The sequence below is a fragment of the Podarcis cretensis genome (assembly GCF_951804945.1).
Source record: "Podarcis cretensis genome assembly, chromosome: 3".
Taxonomy (NCBI): domain Eukaryota; kingdom Metazoa; phylum Chordata; class Lepidosauria; order Squamata; family Lacertidae; genus Podarcis; species Podarcis cretensis.
The window spans coordinates 21,006,118-21,028,403 of record NC_137172.1 but is presented as its reverse complement, the minus strand read 5'-3'; the positions used below and the strand labels follow the sequence as shown (position 1 = coordinate 21,028,403).

Genomic DNA, 22,286 nt, shown 5'->3' with positions numbered 1-22,286 from the left:
GAACTAGTTTAAACGAAATGCCCACCCCAACCCTGGTTTTAATAATTGAGGAATCTTCCAGAAGAGCCGGCAGTCTTCTCTGCTCCTGGCCTGACAATCCCTCAATGCCATACTTCCCTCAGTCTAGAACCCCTGGTGATTGAGATACGCTAACAACCCTCCCCATAAATATATTCTACTGGGTTCATAACGCCACTCCACTCCGCCCTCTCCAAGACGTTACACAACCCCCTGGTGTAATCTTGGACATGACAACGAGATCCAAATGTGTCGGAGCGGCAAAAATGATTAAATACCCAGAACGAGGGTTGTTTCCAAAAACACAGCAGCAGCAATAAAAACCACATGAAATGTTAAAAGTACTTTAAAATATTAATAAAGATTTGAGTGCAAGTGCCACCGATGGATTAAAGTAGGCCAACTTTTGACCATTCCTGACTCGGCATCCTGGTCCCACCTGGTCACATATTTTTTTTAACAAAAACTATCTGATTTTGATGACAGGGCAGCCCCAAGGCCTTTTGCTGACTGAGGGAAAGGGCAAGATGGCTGCCTTCCATTTCACACACAGCATCTGAGTAGACTTGCGGTAGAACCTTCCTTCAAGACTGACAATGTGACTGTGGTGTCTAGCTTACAGAATGCAAGGCAGGCTAGCTTATGGGTCCATGGGGGTGCTGGTGTGTCCCTTTTCCCCAGCATCTGCCACCTGAAGTGGCTGCCTCACTCTGTTTTATGGTAGGGTCGGCCCTTGCTGGTGACACTTTGTTGTCCAGGTTAAGAACATAAAGAAGCCCTGCTTGATCGGGCGAAAGGCCCATGTAAGCCATCGTCCTTTGCTTAGAGTGGCCAAGCAGATGCATGTGGGAATACCAAGTAAAACTGGTATTCAGAGGAGTACTTCCTCTCACAGTAGAGGCTGAACACAGCCCTTGTCGCTAGTAGCTGTAAGGACGATGGCCATGTAAGGACGATGGCCATGTAAGGACCATGGCTTACATGGGCCTTTCGCCCAATCAAGCAGGGCTTCTTTATGTTCTTAACCTGGACAACAAAGTGTCACCAGCAAGGGCCGACCCTACCATAAAACAGAGAGCCAGTGTGGTGTAGTGGTTAAGAGCGGTGGACTCGTAATCTGGTGAACCGGGTTCGATTCCCCGCTCCTCCACATGCAGCTGCTGGGTGACCTTGGGCCAGTCAAACTTCTCTGAAGTCTCTCAGCCCCATTCACATCACAGAGTGTTTGATGTGGGGGAGGAAGGGAAAGGAGAATGTTAGCCACTTTGAGACTCCTTTAGGTAGTGATAAAGCGGGATATCAAATCCAAACTACTACTGTTGATAGACTTCTCCGTGAATTTTTAAAACCATCCAAAGTGGTTGGTGTCAGTGGGTGTGAATTCCACAGTTCAACACTGGAAGTTTCAACTATAAAGTTATATAAGTTTAGCTGATGGACATACCCTCCAACGTTTCTCCAGTGGAAATAGGGACACCCTCTTCCATGCCCTTCAACATTCTCCGACGAAAGTTGCGGCGTCCTAAGGAGAAGCGGGACATTCCGGGATCAAATCAGAAACCGGGACGGCTTCTGTAAATCTGGGACTGTCCCTGGAAAATAGGGAAACTTGGAAACAGAACATGAGCTGAACTGTTTGGTTTTCCTTGTTTTATAAAGGTATCGTAAGAACAGAGGATTTATTTTTTTGCAATGTTTTGTCAATTATGGGGTTTCTTTGGTGTTTCAGTGGCTGTGTAAAACATCAGAATTGTGGTCCTATTATAAACCTACAGTACTGTCATGGTCTTAAAGTCAACCACATAACATTCTTCTGCCTCCAGAAGCTGATATTTAATATAAGCTCTGTCATCTCTTCAAACTACTGGTTAGAGCTGAGGAATAATGTTTGGCCTTTTTCCCTCTCATGTGGTTCATGCTTTTTGAAAAAAGATGATCCCATGAAGAGAAAGAGAGAATGTATGTATATCCATTTTTGTCTATAGGGCTGGAATTTTGCAGGAACCACATGTTGGTGAATAGCACATGTTTGCAGTTCATGGAAAGTTTATACACTTTTTTTTCTACCCAGGAAGATTTTATACGGCATGCCTTTCACTAAGGTCTCTTTTTGCTGATTTCCTGTGAAAGATGACCTTTGCTCTTGCTTTTTAGAATTTTATGCCATCCTCTCTTGCTGGTTTAAGGTGGGCTATAACACTTCTTTCTCCCCACCCTGAGGTTTATGGATCATTGCAAGTTTCCACATCTCTGTGTGGGGTGGAATTACCAACATTATGGGATGGAAGTAGGCACCCCATCTGGTAACTAGGTATTTGTGATGGATGCTTAGGCAGCACTGGTTATGGTTGTTTAGTAATTTTACTCATGAAAGATTAAAAATAGAATAGCTTCTGCTCTTGGTTAGGAGGTCCAGTTATATTTGGTTTTCTTTTTATTGAGTTATGTAGAAGTTTCAGTGGGACAAGAGCCTAAAGAACTAACTGAATATGCATCAGCTGCAGCAAAAACACTAATTGTTTTTAAGTTGTATTCATTCAATTTGTTTTTATTATTGCTTGTTAGCCGCCCTGAGCCCAGCCTTGGCTGGGGAGGGTGGGGTATAAATAAATATTATTATTATTATTATTATTATTATTATTATTATTATTATGCACAAGAAAGGAGACCACAGAAAGCAGTGACAGTAAGATTCCTATTTTATCGCAATGATCTGTGAGTTTCCTAGTCTGCCTGCTTAAATATTTGCATTGGCTTCCTTTAGAGCAGTGATGGCCAAACTTGGCCCTCCAGCTGTTTTGGGAGTACAACTCCTATCATCCTTAGCTAACAGGACCAGTGGTCAGGGATGATGGGAATTGTAGTCCCAAAACAGCTAGAGGGCCAAGTTTGGCCATCACTGCTTTAGAGCGTAGTCAGGAACCAGTGGCTGACTTTTCATCCCCAGCAGTAAATTCCAACTTGGAATTGTTCTACTTGGGTACCCACAATCAAGTGCAGATTGAGGGTGGAGGGCTATGCTATTTAGGTGCACAAGAATTGCCTAAGGGTGCGTGTGAGTTTATGGTTGTCATCTTTGGCCAGTTCCAACAATGCAGTTCCTCCCCATGAAGAAATGTTTCTTACCCATAGTTTTAACTTTTCCAGTTCTTCCCAGCATTAAGTCGTTGTGCTACATGGGAAGCATAGCTGAAAGTGATTGTACAAAATGTAGAAGTAACATGAGTGTCGTAATAGTGAGTGTGTTGTCGTTTTTCATTTGGCAGCAGATGGCTGTCGTTTCTCCTCTCAGTCTCCTCTTTTACAGGCCAAACAAACCCAGTTCCCTCAACCATTCCTCGTAAGGCTTGGTTTCCAGACCCTTGATCATCTTGGTTGCCCTCCTCTGCACACGTTCCAGCTTGTCAACATCCTTCTTAAATTGGGGTGCCCAGAATTGGACACAGTATTGCAGGTGTGGTGCGAGCAAGGCAGAATTGAGTGGTACTATGACTTCACATCATCTGGACACTGTACGTCTGTTGATGCAGCCAGGAATAGCATTAGGTTTTTTTGCTGAGGCATCACACGGTGGACTCATGTTAAGCTTGTGGTCTACCAAGACCCCCACGCAGTCATGTTGGCAGGGCGAGGGAGGCAGGTAGACATAGGACAAACTATACCAATATTCCCTCTTCATCTCCCCTCCTGCAGGGCAATAAGTGGTCTATATTACCTCTGCTAGACCCTATTAGCAGGAACTGATATGCAACATGCGTGGGGAGCAAAGTGGGGAGAGAAATTTGAATTGAGTAGGACTTACTCCTGACAGGGTTAGAATTGAGCTTTTAGCAACTTCTGAGCCTTCGGCATATAATTTCCCACAGAACAGTACTGTATTTCCCTCAGAAACCCAAAAGTTGTTGCAGGAAACAATTTGGTTGTACACGCCACAAGCTTCAATTACTCTTTGACAGAATGCCTTCCTCAGCAGGGAGCAACAGTTTATTTACTTATTATTTAATTACTTTTAAATCGGGCTTACATTTAAAACAACAATGTGGCAATGTACAACATAAAAACTTAATACTACAATGACATCAACGAGAAAACATTATTGAAGGCTGCTTGGTAAAAAACAAAAACAAAAACAAACCCACCCTGAGATCTACGGAACAAATGCACATTCCAAATGAACAGTGCAGTTCTTAAAAGATGTCTAAAAAGAAAACAGGGATGATTCCTGCTGGACTTCTATTGGCAAGGAGTTCCACAGGGCAGTGGCTGCCACACTTCAATGTCCCTTTCTTCCCCTTGCTCCATAAAGGGCACTATCTCCCCACAGCTGTGGTGGTGTTAGCAAGAAACACCAACTTCTATGCATATATGATTGGCAGAAATCAGTGGTAAGGTGGTTTGCCATTTCATGCCTTTAAAAATAGCATTATTTTTATTATATATTTTTTTTAAAAAAATGTCCAGTAGCACCTTAGACCTTAGATGCATGCACACTTCTTCAGATACACTGAAACAGAAATCACCAGATTTACCATATCCATTGAGTCAATCGCCATCTCCTACTACCCTCCTGAGAGAAACCCCACCCCACCCTCCCACCAGGGTCTGGTGACTTCTGTTTAGTGTATCTGAAGAAGTGTGCATGCACATGAAAGCTTATACCAAGAACAAATTTAGCTGGTCTCTAAGGTGCTACTGGACAATTTTTTTATTTTTATATATACAGTGGTACCTCGGGTTACAGACGCTTCAGGTTACAGACTCCGCTAACCCAGAAATAGTACCTCGGGTTAAGAACTTTGCTTCAGGATGAGAACAAAAATCGCGGTGGCCCCATTAGCTAAAGTGGTACCTCAGGTTAAGAACAGTTTCAGGTTAAGAACGGACCTCCAGAACAAATTACGGTAAGTTCTTAACCCGAGATTCCATTGTATTTCGAGTGCGTCAGACCAACACAGCTACCTACCTGAATCTAGATTTTTATTAATTAAATTTCTATACTGCTCTTATTTGAGGATAATAGGGAGGTTTGCAATGTATAAAAACACACACACACAAAAATACATAACACAGTAGCAAACAAAACCAATAACCCTCTCCACGCACAGCTTGGGGGTTGCATAACATAAAAATATGATATATAGAGATTCAGCTGGAAAGTATGCATTCAGTTTGCAAAGTTAGCCTTCCCTCGCCAAGCTCCTTCATTACTGTTCTTTAAGTAGAATCGTTTCAGCTTACTTTTTAAAAACACATACACCCACCACATCGAATTCCACATCTCAGGTCCCCAAGTGCTGCTTATCAACTATGTAAACTTTTGGCACTGGAAGGTTCTTACATAATTTCAGAGCGGGATGTTTAATGCAATGCAGTCCAGCATCCCCCTGGGGAACTCCCTTAAACAACCAGACTTTACACTCTGCAAGGCAACACCCAGAACTAAAAGACTGGGTTCTGCCGCCTCCTGCTTCTCATCTCCCTCCTGCAAAAGAAAAGAAAACATACACATACACTCTAGAGGAACGGTTGCTGTGAGTTTGTGTATTTTCCCCCTCGAGGCTGAGCTATCCAAACGTCTCCTGATAAAATAAAAGTTGCTAAGGAGATATTTCTCAGTCTGTATTTATACCTCATTTAAAATTGCTATTGCATTTAATTGTTTTTATATATAGAATTGTGTTTTTTTTAAAAAAAAAAAAAATACGGAATTGCTTATAATTTTTCTTATTGTTGATGTTTCACTGTGAAACCGCTTTGGGATATTTTACTGCAAGTGAGTCATAAACGGATTCAAAACAAATAAACAGACATATTTCTAGAAGTCATTCTGGTCTGATCCAGCACAGCTCTTTTTTTATGTTCTCAGGCTATCCAGTAAATAAAGAGATAATGTATGTGAAGTCTAAAACGCGGCATAAGGGACAGCTTTGATTTAATTATTATTAGAAGATGGAGCAAGCTTGTTTTCTCCTGCTCCGGAGGGTAGGACTCGAACCAATGGCGACAAGTTGCAAGAAAGGAGATTCCGACTAAACATCAGGAAGAACTTTCTGACAATAAAAGCTGTTAAGACAGTGGAACAGACTCCCTCAGGAAGTGGTGGTCTCTCCTTCCCTGGAGGTGTTTAAGCAGAGGCTGGATGACCATTGTCAGGGATGCTTTAACTGACAGTCCTGCACTGCAGGGGGTTGGGATAGATGACTCTCCCAGTCCCTTCCAACTCTTAAGATTCTATGGTCAACAATTCCCTTTCCCACAGCTGCCATTCCTACATTTCCCCTGTGCCTTTGAGGTGGCAGCCAGATGGATACCAGATGGCACCTGCTTGTGGGAGGCAGATTTGGCCCAGGGTCTGCCAGCTGCCGACTCCTTATAGAGCTGAGCAGCGCTGAGCACTGCAGGGAGCATAACACATGTTCAACAACAGCAGCAGCTAAGCTTCTGCCGTTGTATTACTAAACATTTAGTGCCCACGAGATCAGAAGTTTTTTTTACTCACATTCACCAAAGCCTGTTTAATTCCGCTATAGCGCGGCTTCAACCGCTGGGTCTGGTGGTTTAGTCTTCTCAAAGAGCTTGGCTGAGCTTTTAAAGCTTCATTGATTTCGACGTGGCGCTGAGACTGAGCCTTTGATACTTGATTCCTTTTGCTCCGCTTAAAAATAAATTAAGTTTATCTTCACAGTCAGAGTTCACCTCTGACACTGACCATCATGTACATTTAAATTCCTCTGCATTAAACAGCCGAAATGCTGGAGTGAATCTTAGTTAATGGAGGATCCTTTGGCTGCGGCGACTTATAGCAATGTACTGAACTGAAGGGCTGTAAACCGGAAGGAAAGGAGAGGTTTTTGCAGTTGATGGGGATTACTATGGTCTGCCTGATCTAGTTGCTGCCTTCCCAGTGTTCTGAATGGTACTAAGAGTGACCAGATGCCATGCAAAAGAAGGAAGAAACTCATGTGCCAAGCAATAGTTGAATTAGGCCACATCCACACCATGCATTTAAGCACTATAATTGCACTTTAAATAGTCATGGCTTCCCCCAAATAATTTTGTGAGTAATAATAATAATAATAATAATAATAATAATAATAATAATATTTATACCCTGCCCATCTGGTTGGGTTTCCCCAGCCATTCTGGGTGGCTTACAGCAAAACATCAAGCATTAAAAAGTTTCTGATACAGGGCTGCCTTCAGATGTCTTCTAAAAGTTGCGTAGGGAGGGCGTTCCACAGGGAGGGTGCCACTACTGAGAAGGCCCCCTGCCTGGTTCCATGCAACTTCGCTTCTTGCAGTGAGGGAACTGCCAGAAGACCCTCGGAGGAGGACCTCAGGGTTGAGCGATGGGGCTCCTTTAGGTATACTGGGCCGAGGCCGTTTAAGCCTTCAAAGGTCAGCGCTAACACTTTGAATTGTGCTCAGAAACGTACTGTAGTTTGATAAGGGTGCAGAACTACAAACCCCAGAGTTCCCTCTGATTGTTACACTGTTGTATAGCCCTGTATAGGGAAGGGTTTTTTAATGTTTAATGTTTTATTATGTCTTTATATATGTTGGAAGCCTCCCAGAGTGGCTGGGGCAACCCAGTCAGATGGGCGGGGTATAAATAATAGGAAATGTTGTTGTTGTTGTTGAATAGGACATCTCTATTTTCATCGGAGAAATGTTGGAGGGTGTGACTTATGTCTGCCTTCTGTTTGCCAGCTCATAGTAGCTGCAGAAGCAAGCTGCATGGTTGGATTCTCAACTCTAGAATACCTTCCCCCTTGTCTTGATGGTTGTCACAGATAGCAGGCATTATGCAGTTAAGATCCAGAGCTATAGAACTCATTACAATCGTTGGGACTTGAATCTGCTTCATTTTGGCAGCGCACTTAACAAGGAAGTGATATTTGTACTGCATTGCCAGGCATTTGGCATACTGGGGCATTTGTTGGTAGCCTCATACCCTGACAGGCCCCACTTGGCTCCTCTGACCAGCAGCTGCTCCAAATGCCAGCCTCCCCCTTATGAGCTGGCTTACCCAGTGACTGGCATATCCAGTGGCTCCCTCCCCAGGGCCAGGGATCCAAACAAGGCCAAGATGGAGGCTGGCTGTGCTCCTATGCCTTCACACATCTGTGCTGCAATGCCACCGCCACAGGGCTCCATGAGTGGCTAGTGCTAGGGCCGTCTGATCTGCATCAGGGGTCCCAAAGAACAGCCTGCTCAGATGCTAGGGACTGGCCAGACAAAGAGGAGTGGTGGGAGGCACCAGCTGGGGAACCCCCAGGGGAAACCCCAGAGGAGGACGGATCAGAGCCAGGGGATTGGTGGTGGGATAGTGAAGGGAAATCAGAGAGACAGGATTGGGAAGAAGGACTCGATGCTGAAGGGGCAACAGGGTTTAGTGAGCAGGAGGAACCTGTGACAGGGAGCAGTTCAGACTCGAAGGCTGAAGCAGAGGAGGGGGACTGAGAGACTGTTGAAGAATCCAGGGAGTCTCCCTCTGCTGCTACAACAAGCTCCCCTCCTTGCTGGTCTCCAAGAATGTGCTGGATAATAAGGATAAGGAGGAGGGCAGGGCAGAGGCCAAAGGTGGGCAGATGCAGGTTGAGACTGCTCGGGAAACATCCGGGACAGGAGAGCCTTAGAAAGGCCATTGCTCCATAGAGGCAAGACCTGCTGGGAAGTGTTGCTGAGTTGTATGCCGTTTCCTTGAATAAATGGTTAACTTCACTGACGACGGAACTCTGCATCTTTTGTGCCGACCTACCTCTGACTCCAGTCCTCGGAGCCCCCTGAGATATGGATCCAGACCTGCACACTGCAGAGTAGACCTCATTTCCCCGCTGGTATATATCTGGTTGCAATGTGATCTGCGGATGATGTTGTTCCTGTATGGCAAAAACAGCCATGTCTATTTTGGTGACAGCTGCAGTGCTTTCGAAACCAAGGCAAGGAGCAAAACAAAGGCAGAAATCAATGTTTGACAAACCATAAAAGGACAAAATTGATCCTGGGAGAAATAACTCTTTTTCAAGGTTTCAGGTGGGAGTTGTGGAAAGTGAAGTATAGAGTTAAACACACAGTAAGAAAAGAAAAGGGGGGGGGGGGGAGAAAAAACAACTTATTGACAACCGTGTGAGCTTAAGTCCTTATCGGCAGCATCAGGTAGATGCTGATGATGATTCCCAGCTGGCATGAAGATTGAGAGAAAGGACACACAGGCCAATTATACTTTTAACAGGCACAAAAAGCAAAGCAGCCTTTCACAACCTGGCTGTACCCTTCAGATTTTGTTGGACTACAACTTCCATCAGTCCCAGCCAGCACTGACCACTGGCCATGCTGGCTGGGGCAGGTGCAAGCTGTAGTCCAACAAAGATATGGAGGAGACCAGGCTGGGGAACACAACTCAACATCAAAGTAGGCCCCTCAGGGACAGGACAGGAGTGGTTGACCACCCCACAGGTTTCTCTAATTGGTTTAATTTCTTAGGTGTATTTCTGCTCCAGCCAACCAGACACAGTCCTTTATAGTTTGCAGGCTCTGTGCAAAGTTTATTATTATTATTATTATTATTACTACTACTAATACTACTACTACTACTACTAAATTTTTAAAGAGCAAATTGAAGGGATACCAAATAATACACCCCAATTCAAGACTCTCCAGGGAATCCACAAAGGAGATGTCCCCAATTAAATCCCATTATGCTTATCACCTTTTATCAGCTAGGTAGCACCTGAACAAACAGGAAAAGACTGCTGGATCAAAGAAGGGTTGTTAAGAATTCTCCTGACTTCTCATGTATTTACTACAAGGAGCAGAACATGGCTGTGTAATCCTGTGTCTAAGGAGATATGTCAGACTTCCTTGATGATGCTTTCCCAGGGACTAACTAAGACCACATCGTAAAGTGGTTGCTTGGCCAGTGGCGGGGATGGGGAATCCATATATTGTAGGTTTCCAGCTCCCATCAGCCTCAGCCAGCATGGTCAGTAGTCAGGGACTGTCAAAACTGTTGTCCAGTTACATCTGGAGAACCACACGTTACCCATCTCTGGTCTATGGGGTGCCAGTGGATTGTTTTTGTTCTATTGTTCTGACTAGTCGCTTGCTCTAATTGTTTTCCACTGAACTTTTCGTATATTGCGATCTTATCTATTGAAAAGCCCACATTATTATAAGTTGGGAAGCAGGGGTGCAGGTTTTTAAAATGCCTGCTCCTTCTGAGTGAAAATGATGGTCTTGCTGCCTGATCTAGCACAGGATAGAAAACGTAAAGAAGAAGAAAAGTTCCTTGTTTAATAGGGTGTGCCATACCGGTGTTTTAGAAACCAATGGAGTATCTCAGTGAATTAACGGGTACTGAACTCAGGCCAAAGTCACACAATGAGTGTCAATCCCTACTGCAAAATGTGGGTTTTCCCACAATGTCCTCCATGTAGTGTTGCACCAGGGCATTGTGGGAAATTTAAACAGCTCCCCATTTGGGACCACTCTTTGGAGGGGCTCATGGCAGGCATCACCAGTGGGCCCTGACAAAACATTGTGGTCCACTGCTGATGCCCATGGATGCGTTGCAACAATGCCGTGCCATTAATGTACACTCCAATTGCACAATGTGGTTGTATCCCCTCCAGCATTTCATGGATGAAAATATGTACCTCCTGTGTTCTTGCTCAGGTCCACTGCTTGAGCTTCTTCATAATTCCCCCCCAACCCCCAACCCCCACTGAAGATGAATATGGAAATTGTGGTTGTACAAATCATAATTGCTTATCAAACCACAGTTTGATAACTAACAATTGTGTTCACAAAGCAGTTTCCAGTATTTGGACAAAACAGGAACCAATGGCTTTGATGCAAACCACAGTCAGAAGTTTTGTGCGCAGAGGATAGAGGAAGAGGAAGGTGTGCAGCTCATGGGCTTTTGTCATTGCATCTGAATCAGGCTGCCTTTTATATGTAAATAACACAGTATTCTGAGATCCGGTGATGGTTGAGGTCTGTATATTTAGGTCAAACTTCAGATGCAGTGCCAGAGAAGAGGGGCTAGCAATTCATGTCATTCCTTTGCTTTCCATAGGACCTAGTCAAGGCAACATTTTGGTGAATTGTTTCTGTTAGTAAAACTTTCATAAAAGGTGACATGAGAGAGGCCTGTTGGAGCAGGCCAGTGGTCCATCTCTGTAGTTCCAGCATCCAGTTTTCATGGGGGCCAACAAGATGCCTGTGAGAAACCGTCACAAGAACCCTTCCTGTGATTTCCAGAAACTGGTATTCGAAAACATTCCTGTCTCTGAGCACAGCCACCATCATTTTCTATTGCATCTCAGCTTTCTAATGATGGCAACTTGCCAGAAGTCAGTGACAATCTATCTGTCATAACAAAATGTTGAAATATAATATTAGCTTCTTTGTGGAAAGGTGTTTATATATCCAAAAATATACATACACACATACAGTTCTTTAAAAAATATTCTAGCAATAGCCATGGATGCACAAACCATTACAATATATATTTTATTTTTCCTCTACCAGAAAGGAACTTTTAATGCTTTTTTTTTGCATTTTAAGCATTGAATTATTTTATCTTACTCTGTATTCTGTGAGCCACCTAGAGAACATACATTGATGAGCAGCCGTACAAATCCAGTAAATAAACAAATGCTGCTCTTGAAAAGTATATTATTACTTGAAGAAAGGTTCAAAGTAACTTTTCTCCCACGTACCTTTGATTGATTCCTCCGCAGAGCTTTCACATACTTTGTGCAAAAGTCAACCCTCGGTGAATGCTGTTGGGAAATTGACTTTTAAGGTCTCCTTACCTTCATAATTAAAAAGAAAAACATTTGATACTGTTTTAATTGCCAGGCTAGAGTGACCCCCAGTGGTGTGCAAGAATAATTTTGATGGCTGACCTGGAGGGAGATGAATCACTTATGTGGGCCTGAATCGTACAATCGTACAATTGTACGATTTGATTCCAGAATGAATGGTTCGCTATAAATAATCGTAATTTTTGTGTGTGTGCCCATGGGGCTCATTCGTTTGCATAAGTAGAGTTAGGAACACATTTTTAGCAACACTTTTTTATTTAAAAAAAGTGTGAAAAACTGCCTGATCTGAACTGTTGGAGGGGAACATTAACAGACTTTTACCATGTTAGAGCTATTTCATATTCTCCAACTCTAGCATTGAAATATTATTGTTGTTTAGTCGTTTAGTTGTGTCCGACTCTTCGTGACCCCATGGACCAGAGGACGCCAGGCACTCCCGCAGTTTGGTCAAACTCATGCTGGTAGCTTCGAGAACACTGTCCAACCATCTCGTCCTCTGTCGTCCCCTTCTCCTTGTGCCCTCAATTTTTCCCAACATCAGGGTCTTTTCCAGGGGGTCTTCTCTTCTCATGAGATGGCCAAATTATTGGAGCCTCAGCTCCAGGATCTGTCCTTCCAGTGAGCACTCAGGGCTGATTTCGTTAAGAATGGATGGATTTAAATATTAGTACCTATTTAATAATCCCGTTTCCCAGCCTGCTTTCTGGTAATGCTCATTTTACTTTCAACACACAATCCTCTTTCTCATCTCTTTTTCAGAGATGCTGGTTATCCCTGTCTCAGTTTGTTCTCCACATCTCCTACCTACTGCCTGACAGTAGGATTTTGTAGATGTTCTGGAATATTGTTGTGTCTTTTATAGGATACTGGGAAGAGTCTAATAATCAAAGAAACCAAATCCTGTTTCCCTCCTTGGATGGTTGCATATTTTTTTCCACACAGAATGGCTTATTTCCTGTTAGCGTACTCACAATGAGCACGGGCTTTACACTTAGGGTGCAATCCAACCCAAACCTGGCACCTGCAACTCCCATTCCTTTGAATGGGAGAGATTTTGAGCACTTGATCAAACCTCTCCCTTTCTCAAGGTGGATAAAAATCAATGATTTTTTTAAATTTAAATTTAAATCAGATTTTTAAAATAAAATGCTTTTGTGGCAAAAATCTTTCTAAATATAGTTTTCTATTTAAGTTACATTGTAGTCCAAAGGCTATTCATTAGGAAATAAGGATTTAAGTTTATCATGTGTGCTAAAACTCAGTCTAAGATTATTATTTTTTTAATCGTTTAACCACAACAATCAACAAACATGGATAAATATGCTATAATGTTATTGATTTAGTTAAATAAATTGTTTAAATTGTTATTAAGGAAATGATTATTTTTCTCCTTCCAATAAAGTACAGCAGAAAAGTTGACCAAATGTAAACAATAATTTCATAATTACCTGTCTTTGTATTTCTGATAGTATAACCAAATCAGTAATTTTTGATATAACTGTAAAAACTACTCTGAAAATTTATTATTCCAAAAACGAAACCTTCATCTGGTAGTAAATATTAAGATTATTCCAGCAAGAATGAGTCTTTCTGTAAAAAAATAATGATTTAAATCAAGTCTTACTGACTAGTGATTTAAATCACGATTTAAATCGATTTGATTTAAATCAAATCCACGCTGCCCTTTGGTACAAATGGAACTTCAAAGTGCTTGATTGGCCAGGACCATTCCTTATGTGTAAATGTAGAATGGACATGAATTCCCTACATATGTGAGATATATTTTCATTTCATTTCTCCCAGTCTTTGAACTATTAAAAGGTAAAGGTAAAGGGACCCCTGCCCATTATGTCCAGTCGTGACCGACTCTGGGCTTGTGGCGCTCATCTCGCTTTACTGGCCAAGGGAGCCGGTGTACAGCTTCCAGGTCATGTGGCCAGCATGACTAAGCCGCTTCTGGAGAACCAGAGCAGCACACGGAAACGCCGTTTACCTTCCCGCCAGAGCGGTACCTATTTATCTACTTGCACTTTGACGTGCTTTTGAACTACTAGGTTGGCAGAAGCAGGAACCAAGCAACGGGAGCTCACCCTGTCGCGGGGATTTGAACCACCGGCCTTCTGATCGGCAAGTCCTAGGCTCTGTGGAAATGAGTTGTAGTTCCCTAGAAAGCTGCTTGTATGGCATTTTCATGGACCCCATCCTTTATGAACCTCTCTATTAAAATTAAGCCAGAAAGGTGAAAACTCATGTTTTTACACTGAAAAGGCTGTAATTAAATGTGACCAAGGTTGCTGGTTGCTTTTTGTCTTGCAAACTTACATGTACCAGTCAAAGCCTCTCTTACTACCTGAGATATCTAGCACAGGCTTAACATGCACACATGAATATATTTTTTTTGGGGGGGACGGACATTCAACACATTTAATCTGTGGTCTCCAAGCTAAGCTCTCTCTCCCCCCAAACACAATGCTTTGGCAACTGATAATTAGCTGGCTAAACTTCTAAATCCCCTCATTTGTGCTTAGCTAGTTAATCTAGATTTCAGCTAATGCATTTTGGCACTTCTCTGCTGGATCAAACCTTCTCACTAAATTTCTTCCTAAATTCCATTGGGCATACACAATAAATTAAGTTAAGTAATGATTTCTCATTACTTGATTGATTTTGCTGTGCTAAAAGGGACTATTTTAGAGTTCCAGGAAGCTGAGGTTGGGAGAAAATATATATATATATATAAATGTGCATTTCTGAGGTTATTTTTAATATAAAAATGACACTGCACGTTATTTCCAATGCTGACTTATAAAAACCCTGGGAATGCAGATGGAGGAGATCATAATTTATCTCTATGTGAACGTTTTGAAGCTACCACTCATCCATCTATCTCAATATTGTCCAAGACCAGCTGCAACCCTCTGGGGTCCCAGGCAGTGGGAGAAGAGCTTTTGTGGCACAATGCTTAGACTGTTGGACTCAGAGCTGGGAGACCAGGGTTCTTAGTCCTTTTGCTCAGCCACACGGCGTGACTTTGGACCAGTCACTGTCTGTCAGCCTAGCCTACCTCACAGGGTTGTTGTGAGGATGAAATGGGGAGAACCATGTGTTCCAGTTGGAGCTCCAAACAGGAAAAGGTGGGATTAATTTTCCAACAAGGGTTGCTGGAAACTGAACGTGTGCTCTAGCACTGAGTTAGCACTTCAAAGTGGGCTGCAGTTTTTCTATATCTATTTATCATCTATCTATATCTATCTATCTATCTATCTATCTATCTATCTATCTATCTATCTATCATCTATTATCTTATCATCTATCTGTCTATCATCTATCATCTATCTATCTATCTATCTATCTATCATCTATCTATCTATCTATCTATCTATCTATCTCTATCTATCTATATATCTATCTATATCTATCTATTTATATCTATCTATCTACCTATCATCTCTATCATCTATCTATTATCTATATCTATCTATCTATCTATATCATCATCTATTTATCTATCTATCATCTATCTATCTATCATATCTGTCTTGTGCATTCAATCCGACAAGAGCAAGCGCACCAAGTAAAACTCATCTCTTGCTTTTAAACTTTTAAAAGAAAGAGTCTTGCGTAGTTTCCCCCATTACGCTACAGTCCAAGAGTGTCCCTGCAGATGGCAATAAGGCGGTAACATCGGGGAAGCGTTGCAGAACAACGAATAAAGCAAAATGATGTGTGGATGGCCCAGTGTAAGTCCGCCACTGATGCGCAGTTATTAAACCAATGACATGTTGCAGAATTTGTTTGTTGTTGTTTAGTCATTTAGTTGTGTCTGACTCTTCGTGACCCCATGGACCAGAGCACGCCAGGCACTCCTGTCTTCCACTGCCTCCCACAGTTTGGTCAAACTTATGCTGGTAGCTTCGAGAACACTGTCCAACCATCTCGTCCTCTGTCGTCCCCTTCTCCTTGTGCCCTCCATCTTTCCCAACATCAGGGTCTTTTCCAGGGAGTCTTCTCTTCTCATGAGATGGCCAAAGTACTGAAGCCTCAGCTTCAGGATCTGTCCTTCCAGTAAGTACTCAGGGCTGATTTCCTTAAGAATGGATCGGTTTGATCTTCTTGCAGTCCATGGGACTCTCAAGAGTCTCCTCCAGCACCATAATTCAAAAGCATCAATTCTTCGGCGATCAGCCTTCTGTATGGTCCAGCTCTCACTTCCATACATCACTACTGGGAAAACCATAGCTTTTACTATATGGACCTTTGTTGGCAAGGTGATGTCTCTACTTTTTAATATGCTGTCTAGGTTTGTCATTGCTTTTCTCCCAAGAAGCAGGCGTCTTTTAATTTCGTGGCTGCTGTCACCATCTGCAGTGATCATGGAGCCCAAGAAAGTAAAATCTCTCACTGCCTCCATTTCTTCCCCTTCTATTTGCCAGGAGGTGATGGGCCCAGTGGCCATGATCTTCGTTTTTTTTATGTTGAGTTTCACACATTTAAAGATATGCTTGCCTGGAGGGACCAAACACTTCCCTCGCACAATAGTGAGCATGGGCATAGATGAGCAAGACCCCGACAACTCATTTGTAGGAGAAGCTAACTGTATGAACCATCCCTTAGGGATTGTGTTTGCAGGAAAGGGTTCTGCCAAATGTCTGGTATAAAGCAGTTGCCCGTAAATTTCTCTGTAATGGAAACAAATGCTGGATGAGTCAGAATCATGTTTTTGTGTGTGTTGGTATCAATGAGACATGCCTGGAACAATTCTGGGCAAGGATCCTGCTGGGCTGGGCTAGGATCAGCATGCTTGGGATATGTGAGCAGGCTTGCAGAAATGGACTTGGCCCTTTGCAGGATTAGGCACGTACAGGATATTGAGGACGAAATAAGGGAGAAGACATTAGCGGTTGGACTCTGTCCAATCTGGTTTTAAGTGGAGAATTATTTGATCGCCTTGGTAGGTGACCTTTGCCAGGGAGTATCTATCCCTGGTCCTGCTGGACCTCTCAGGAGCTTTCAGTAACATTGGCCATGGTGAATTTCTGTCTGGGATGGAAATTTGGGGCATCATCTATAGAGAACTGCAGAATTCAAGCTATCAAGAATTCAAGCTTTCTGCTTTGGGGGCCTCTAGGCTATAACATGTCATGTTCATGAATTGTAATCATCATCATCTCCCTGCTTTTTTACCTTCCCTTAACCTGCTCTTATTATATGATACTTAATTATTTTCATTATTTTATACATAGTGGGTTGTATATAAGTTAATATATACAACGTAATTTCTGAAGTGGTTGGTTGTTTCCTTGTGAAAGCTTTGTAATCAAAAGCTTATTCATAATTAGTCTTAAGGACCCGCCAAATGAATTTCTTTTTATTGTTATATTTATTGTTTTTCACATGTTCTAGTAATTTTACAAGCCCTTTGACTTTATAAAGAATAGTGTGGTATAATAATAATAATAATAATAATAATAATAATAGAATAAGTGGCCCTCTCTGTGGAGTTGAGACTATTAGTATTATGAATATTAATAATATTACTTAAACGCTAAACTACACATTTGATTTTTTTAATAACAATACAGTGGCTAGGTAATTTAAAGTCCTCCTTGTATTTCTCCATAAGCCCTTGATGCTACGCAGCTCCAGAAAACAAGATCTTTTTAGGCCCCACAGCAGTGCACTTATAGGCCAAAGAGAGCAGCCTTATTGAGTTTCCAGGCCACTGAATCAGAGTTTGCTTATTTATTTATTTTGCTTATTTCTAAATCAGATATCAGGGGCATATGGTATAATAATAATAAAAATAAAAATAATAATAAATCCCTATTAGTTCCCCAGCAAGTTGAATTCATTAAGGTCCGTGTCACCGTTATCAGATGTTGCTTCACAACCCAGTGAGTGTATCAGGATACACTCTGGTCTTGTCCCCTTGGATGTCTCCCTGATATTGACAGTGGTTGGTTCATATCCTTTCTCTCCCCCCCCCCCCGCAACCCCCAAGCAAAAAAGGATGTGGGTGGACACTGAGTGTGTCTCACTCAGTGCGATGTAACACAGCTGGAAGCCTCAGCACACGGACTGCATGGCTTCCCTTTGATGGTGGCGTCGCAGCTGGAAGCCAAAAGTTGTGTGTGTGATCTCTCTGCCTGTTGCAGTCCCCCTGCAGCGTTTGGTTTAGCACAATAGCTAAAGAACAAGGAAGAGACCACAGCATCCCAGTTTTCGGGGGAAACGGCAGAAGGAGAAGCAGTGCGAAAAGAAAGAAAACAAATGGGATCATCGCTGGCCCTTGTATATATCACCCTGCTTGCTCCTTGAGAAAATATGCTGAGTGTTTGGCAATTGAAATTAAATACGCCGATGGAACCGCTCGTTTCCTCGCCTTGAGAATCAATTTGTATCTGATGCAGACAGTGTGCTGACACTCCAAACTGCTTCAATTTGCATTAGAAAAACCCTGCAGTTTCATTATAAGAAAGGAGGCGTAATAAGATTTAGTTTCTTGCAGCCAATTTCTGTGGGCTGCTGGAAGTGAACAGTGGGGCAGAGAGCTGGAATCTAGGCTTGATCTACTAGGGCAAGAAGCCCCCTTTTTCCCCTTCTGGCTTAGCAAAGCATGTTCTCCTTCATGGAGAGCACGTGTAGTGGCGGTGGGGTCTAACAAGATACCCCCTCTAGGTTAATGGGTGGAACCGTTTCGGTGGCCATGACTGTGATTGGGCCAAGTTGGGTTGTTGGGGAGATTTTGATGTTACCATTTAGAGGGTTGGCCCAAAGGTTACAAATTCATGGCACACAGCTTTTTCGGCCTCTTTTGCTTCGTGCATCGGATCGCCTGCCCACCCTCCCTAATTTAGGGCTGTTGCGTTTGACATTGCTATGCCTGTCATGGGGTCATCTGCCATTGGAGCAGGGGCCTGGTAGGAATTTTTGTCCATTTGGCAGATTGGCTGGTGCCATTTGGTTTTTGCCTACTGCGTAGCAAATTGCCACAAATTGTAAGGTTGCGGTTAGGCATTGGTTAAAATTTGGTTGGTGGGGGGGGGGTAAGGGTTGGCTGTTCCTGCCCCTCCAGTGCTGCTGCTGCTGCAAGGGAATTCCGTTAAAGGAATCCAGGGGTTTGCCATACATTTGTCCGTATCCCTGGCAAGGGGCTAGGGCCATGCAAGCCCCTGGGAGCATGGGGGAGGGGTGACAGTATGGTGCCCAGCCCCATTCTCTCCCCAATACAGTGGTGCTTCACAAGACGAAAATAATTGGTTCCGCGAGTCTCTTCGTCTTGCGGTTTTTTCATCTTGCGAAGCACCCCTATTAGCGGATTAGCGGATTAGCGCTGTTAGCGGCTTAGCGGCTTAGAAAAAGGGGGGGGGAGGGAAAAAACTCGCAGGACTCGCAAGACGTTTTCGTCTTGCGAAGCAAGCCCATAGGGAAATTCGTCTTGCGAAGCGCCTCGAAAAATGGAAAACCCTTTCGTCTAGCGGGTTTTTTGTCTTGCGAGGCATTCGTCTTGCGGGGCACCACTGTATTGTTTTTCCTTGCTGGCTTTCGCTGGAATCTGGAAGTCAGTTCTGTCCCAGGGTGGGGACAGATAGTTGGAACCAATGCCTAATTAACCACTCACATTATATATTTTAATAAAATTGTGGCCAAAATTATGCCAAAAACCTTAAAGAAAAATTCTGAGTGAATTGTGATTTATTTAGGGGGATGGCTTGGGGACCTTGACATGCAACAGTGTCTGAGGAGGGGGTGGCACACCAGTAGCGCCCGCCCCCCTGGCGGCTGTGATCTTGCCACTTGCTGGAACTACATAACCAAGGCATTCCAGAAGCATCCGTGGTTTGGGCCAGAGATAAACTTTGGGGAGGTGGGACAGTTCTCGCCTCTGATATTGTAAACCGCTCTGTGATCCTTGTATGAAAAGCGGTGTAGAAATTTAATAAATAAAATAAATAACGCCAGCCAAGTATGATGAACCAGGCAAAACTTTGGGGTGGTTTGACGCAGAACTGGAAAGAAAACACCAATGAAAGAAGAATGGATTTTAAAGTGAATGGGCTACGTGGAGCTGGTGACACTAACAGAAAAAAAGGAAAAAAACCAACATGACAGAGTATACATGCCCTTTTTTGGAATATCCGGGGGGGGGAGGGAGGAAATAATTGGATGAAATTGTGAGCAGGATTTGAAATAGCAGCAGTAGAAGACTGATAATATATGAAATAGAAGAAAATGTCTTACATGAAATGTTTATTAGAATGCAGTATTTAAAAGGGGATGGGATTAAGAGCAGCATGGAGGGAAATACAGGAAGTCAAAGTTTAAAGAGAAATGTATAACAAATTTGGAGTCTGAAATATACATGTAGAGATTTTTAAGTTTAATTAAAAAAAAAAAAGACTCCAGAGGGAAATAAAAAGAATTGTGGTGGTTTGCAGCCACGGTGCAATGTGGAAATCAAACTGCAACTGTGCATTCTCTTGATTCTCTCACCAGCTTCCATATCTGAGATGTTCTTTCCCTTCCTCTCTCTTTTGTTTTCTCTAGCACCCAAAGACAATGAGGAACGAGTGTTTAGAGAGCGGATGCGGCCCCGGAAGCGCCAGGGGGCAGTGCGACGCAGGGTCCACCAGGTTAACGGGCACAAGTTTATGGCCACCTACCTTAGACAACCAACATATTGTTCACACTGCCGAGACTTTATATGGTAAGTATTTTATGAGGTGTCATTACCGGGCATCGGCTAGCTCAGGAGAAGACCGAATTAGGCCCAGAATGGGTTCCTGCTTAGCCTGCAAGGATTCCCCCCCCCCCCCCGCCCCAACCAGACCCCGCTGCCCTACACCTGGTTTCATATGTGGTATCAGGTGTGGTGCAGGCAGAGCCTTAAAATGCACTTCTGGTTGGCCCTCATCAAGCCAGTCAGTTGATCAGCTGCCCCAAGTGGAGCTTGCTGAAAGGTAAAGGACCCCCGGACAGTTAAGTCCAGTCAAATTTGACTATGGGGTGCAGCGCTCATTTCCGCTTTCGGGCCAAGGGAGCCAGCGTTCGTCCACAGACCGCTTTCCAGGTCATGTGGCCAGCATGACTAAACCGCTACTGGCACAGCGGGACACCGTGATGGAAGCCAGAGCGCACATAAATGCTGTTTACCTTCCCACCACAATGGTACCTATTTATCTACTTGCACTGGTGTGCTTTCAAAGTGCTAGGTTGGCAGGAGCTGGGACAGAGCAACGGGAGCTCACCCCATCACGGGGATTCAAACCTCCGACCTTACGATCAGCAAGCTTAAGAGGCTCAGTGGTTTAGACCACAGTGCCACCTGCGTCCCTACTTGCTGAAAGTGCCAATCTTACATGCTTGTTAGAGCTTACATGCTAGGATTGGCTGTGCTACAGGGTTCCCAGTTTGGGGAATTCCATATTGCAACTGTTCCCTGCTAAAGCAGGCTTGCATTAAGCACCCATCGGTGCCAACAGGAAGCACTGGTGGGGTTGGCACTGACATCAAGCCCTCAAGCAGGGCTTGCTATGAACACAAATCTTCCTTTGCATTCAATAGTTCTTGGTAAAGCAAAAAAATAACTTTGGGGCAATTGGCATCAGTGCTATGCCAGGTAATTGACCCCAGTTACCACTCAAAATGACTTATGGGTGTAGGTGGAGGGAGGTAAGGATCCAGCCCACCCACCAGATCCCGTTCTCCACCTTTGGGCTAGCTTGTTGTGTCGCATGATAGCATGTGGGTTGTTTCAATTACTGTAAATCCATTCTTTTCGTCGAAAAGAAGGTAATTATTGTTGTGGTTGCTGCAGCTATTTGATAATATAGAACCAAACTCTTTGCATTCTTTCTGCACACCTTCTTTGGAGTAATCCCTATTGAGTATAATAGGATTTTCTTCTGAGTAGGCATGCGTAGGACTGGGCTGTAAGATTTTTAAGTCGTTGACTCGTTCAGACGAGGGATTGGTCAAGTGCACTGAATTTTACCCGTCCCCCAGATAGCGAAGAGAAGGCTGGTTGTCTGAATCATACTAATGTGTGTGTGTGTTTGCATACACGGCAGAGAGAGGGGTTTTTTTTTTAGTTCCGTAACACTAAAACTGCAGAAGGTAATGTTCAGCTGGCCCTACATCTATCAATTATGTCTCTTGTGGGAGGGAAAAGCTCCTCAATCACAGTGTCTCTGATCTTTGCAAGACTAAATTAGAGGAAGAAGCCTTTCAAGCTTTCGTCTTCTCAGTTGCAACCATTTCAGCAGGGCTGGCTAACCTGTGGTCCACAGATGTTGCTGTATTACAGCTCCTATATAATCCCCGACGGTTGTCCATGCCAGCTGGGGCTGATGGGAACTGGAGTCCAGCAACATCTGGAAGGCCCAAGATTAGCCTGAATTAAGGACTCAGAGGCACCAGATCTGCAAGACCTTT

The 22,286-nt window shown here is 43.4% G+C and overlaps 1 protein-coding gene across 1 annotated transcript in view; it reads left to right on the top strand.

The window, feature by feature from the left end:
- Positions 1–22,286, top strand: part of PRKCE (protein kinase C epsilon) — a 333,254-nt gene that overhangs the window by 206,411 nt on the left and 104,557 nt on the right. Inside the window, exon 3 of the mRNA XM_079968627.1 lies at positions 20,400–20,559. Within this exon, the coding sequence (XP_079824753.1) occupies positions 20,400–20,559 (160 nt within the window). The remainder of the gene's footprint in view (positions 1–20,399; positions 20,560–22,286) is intronic.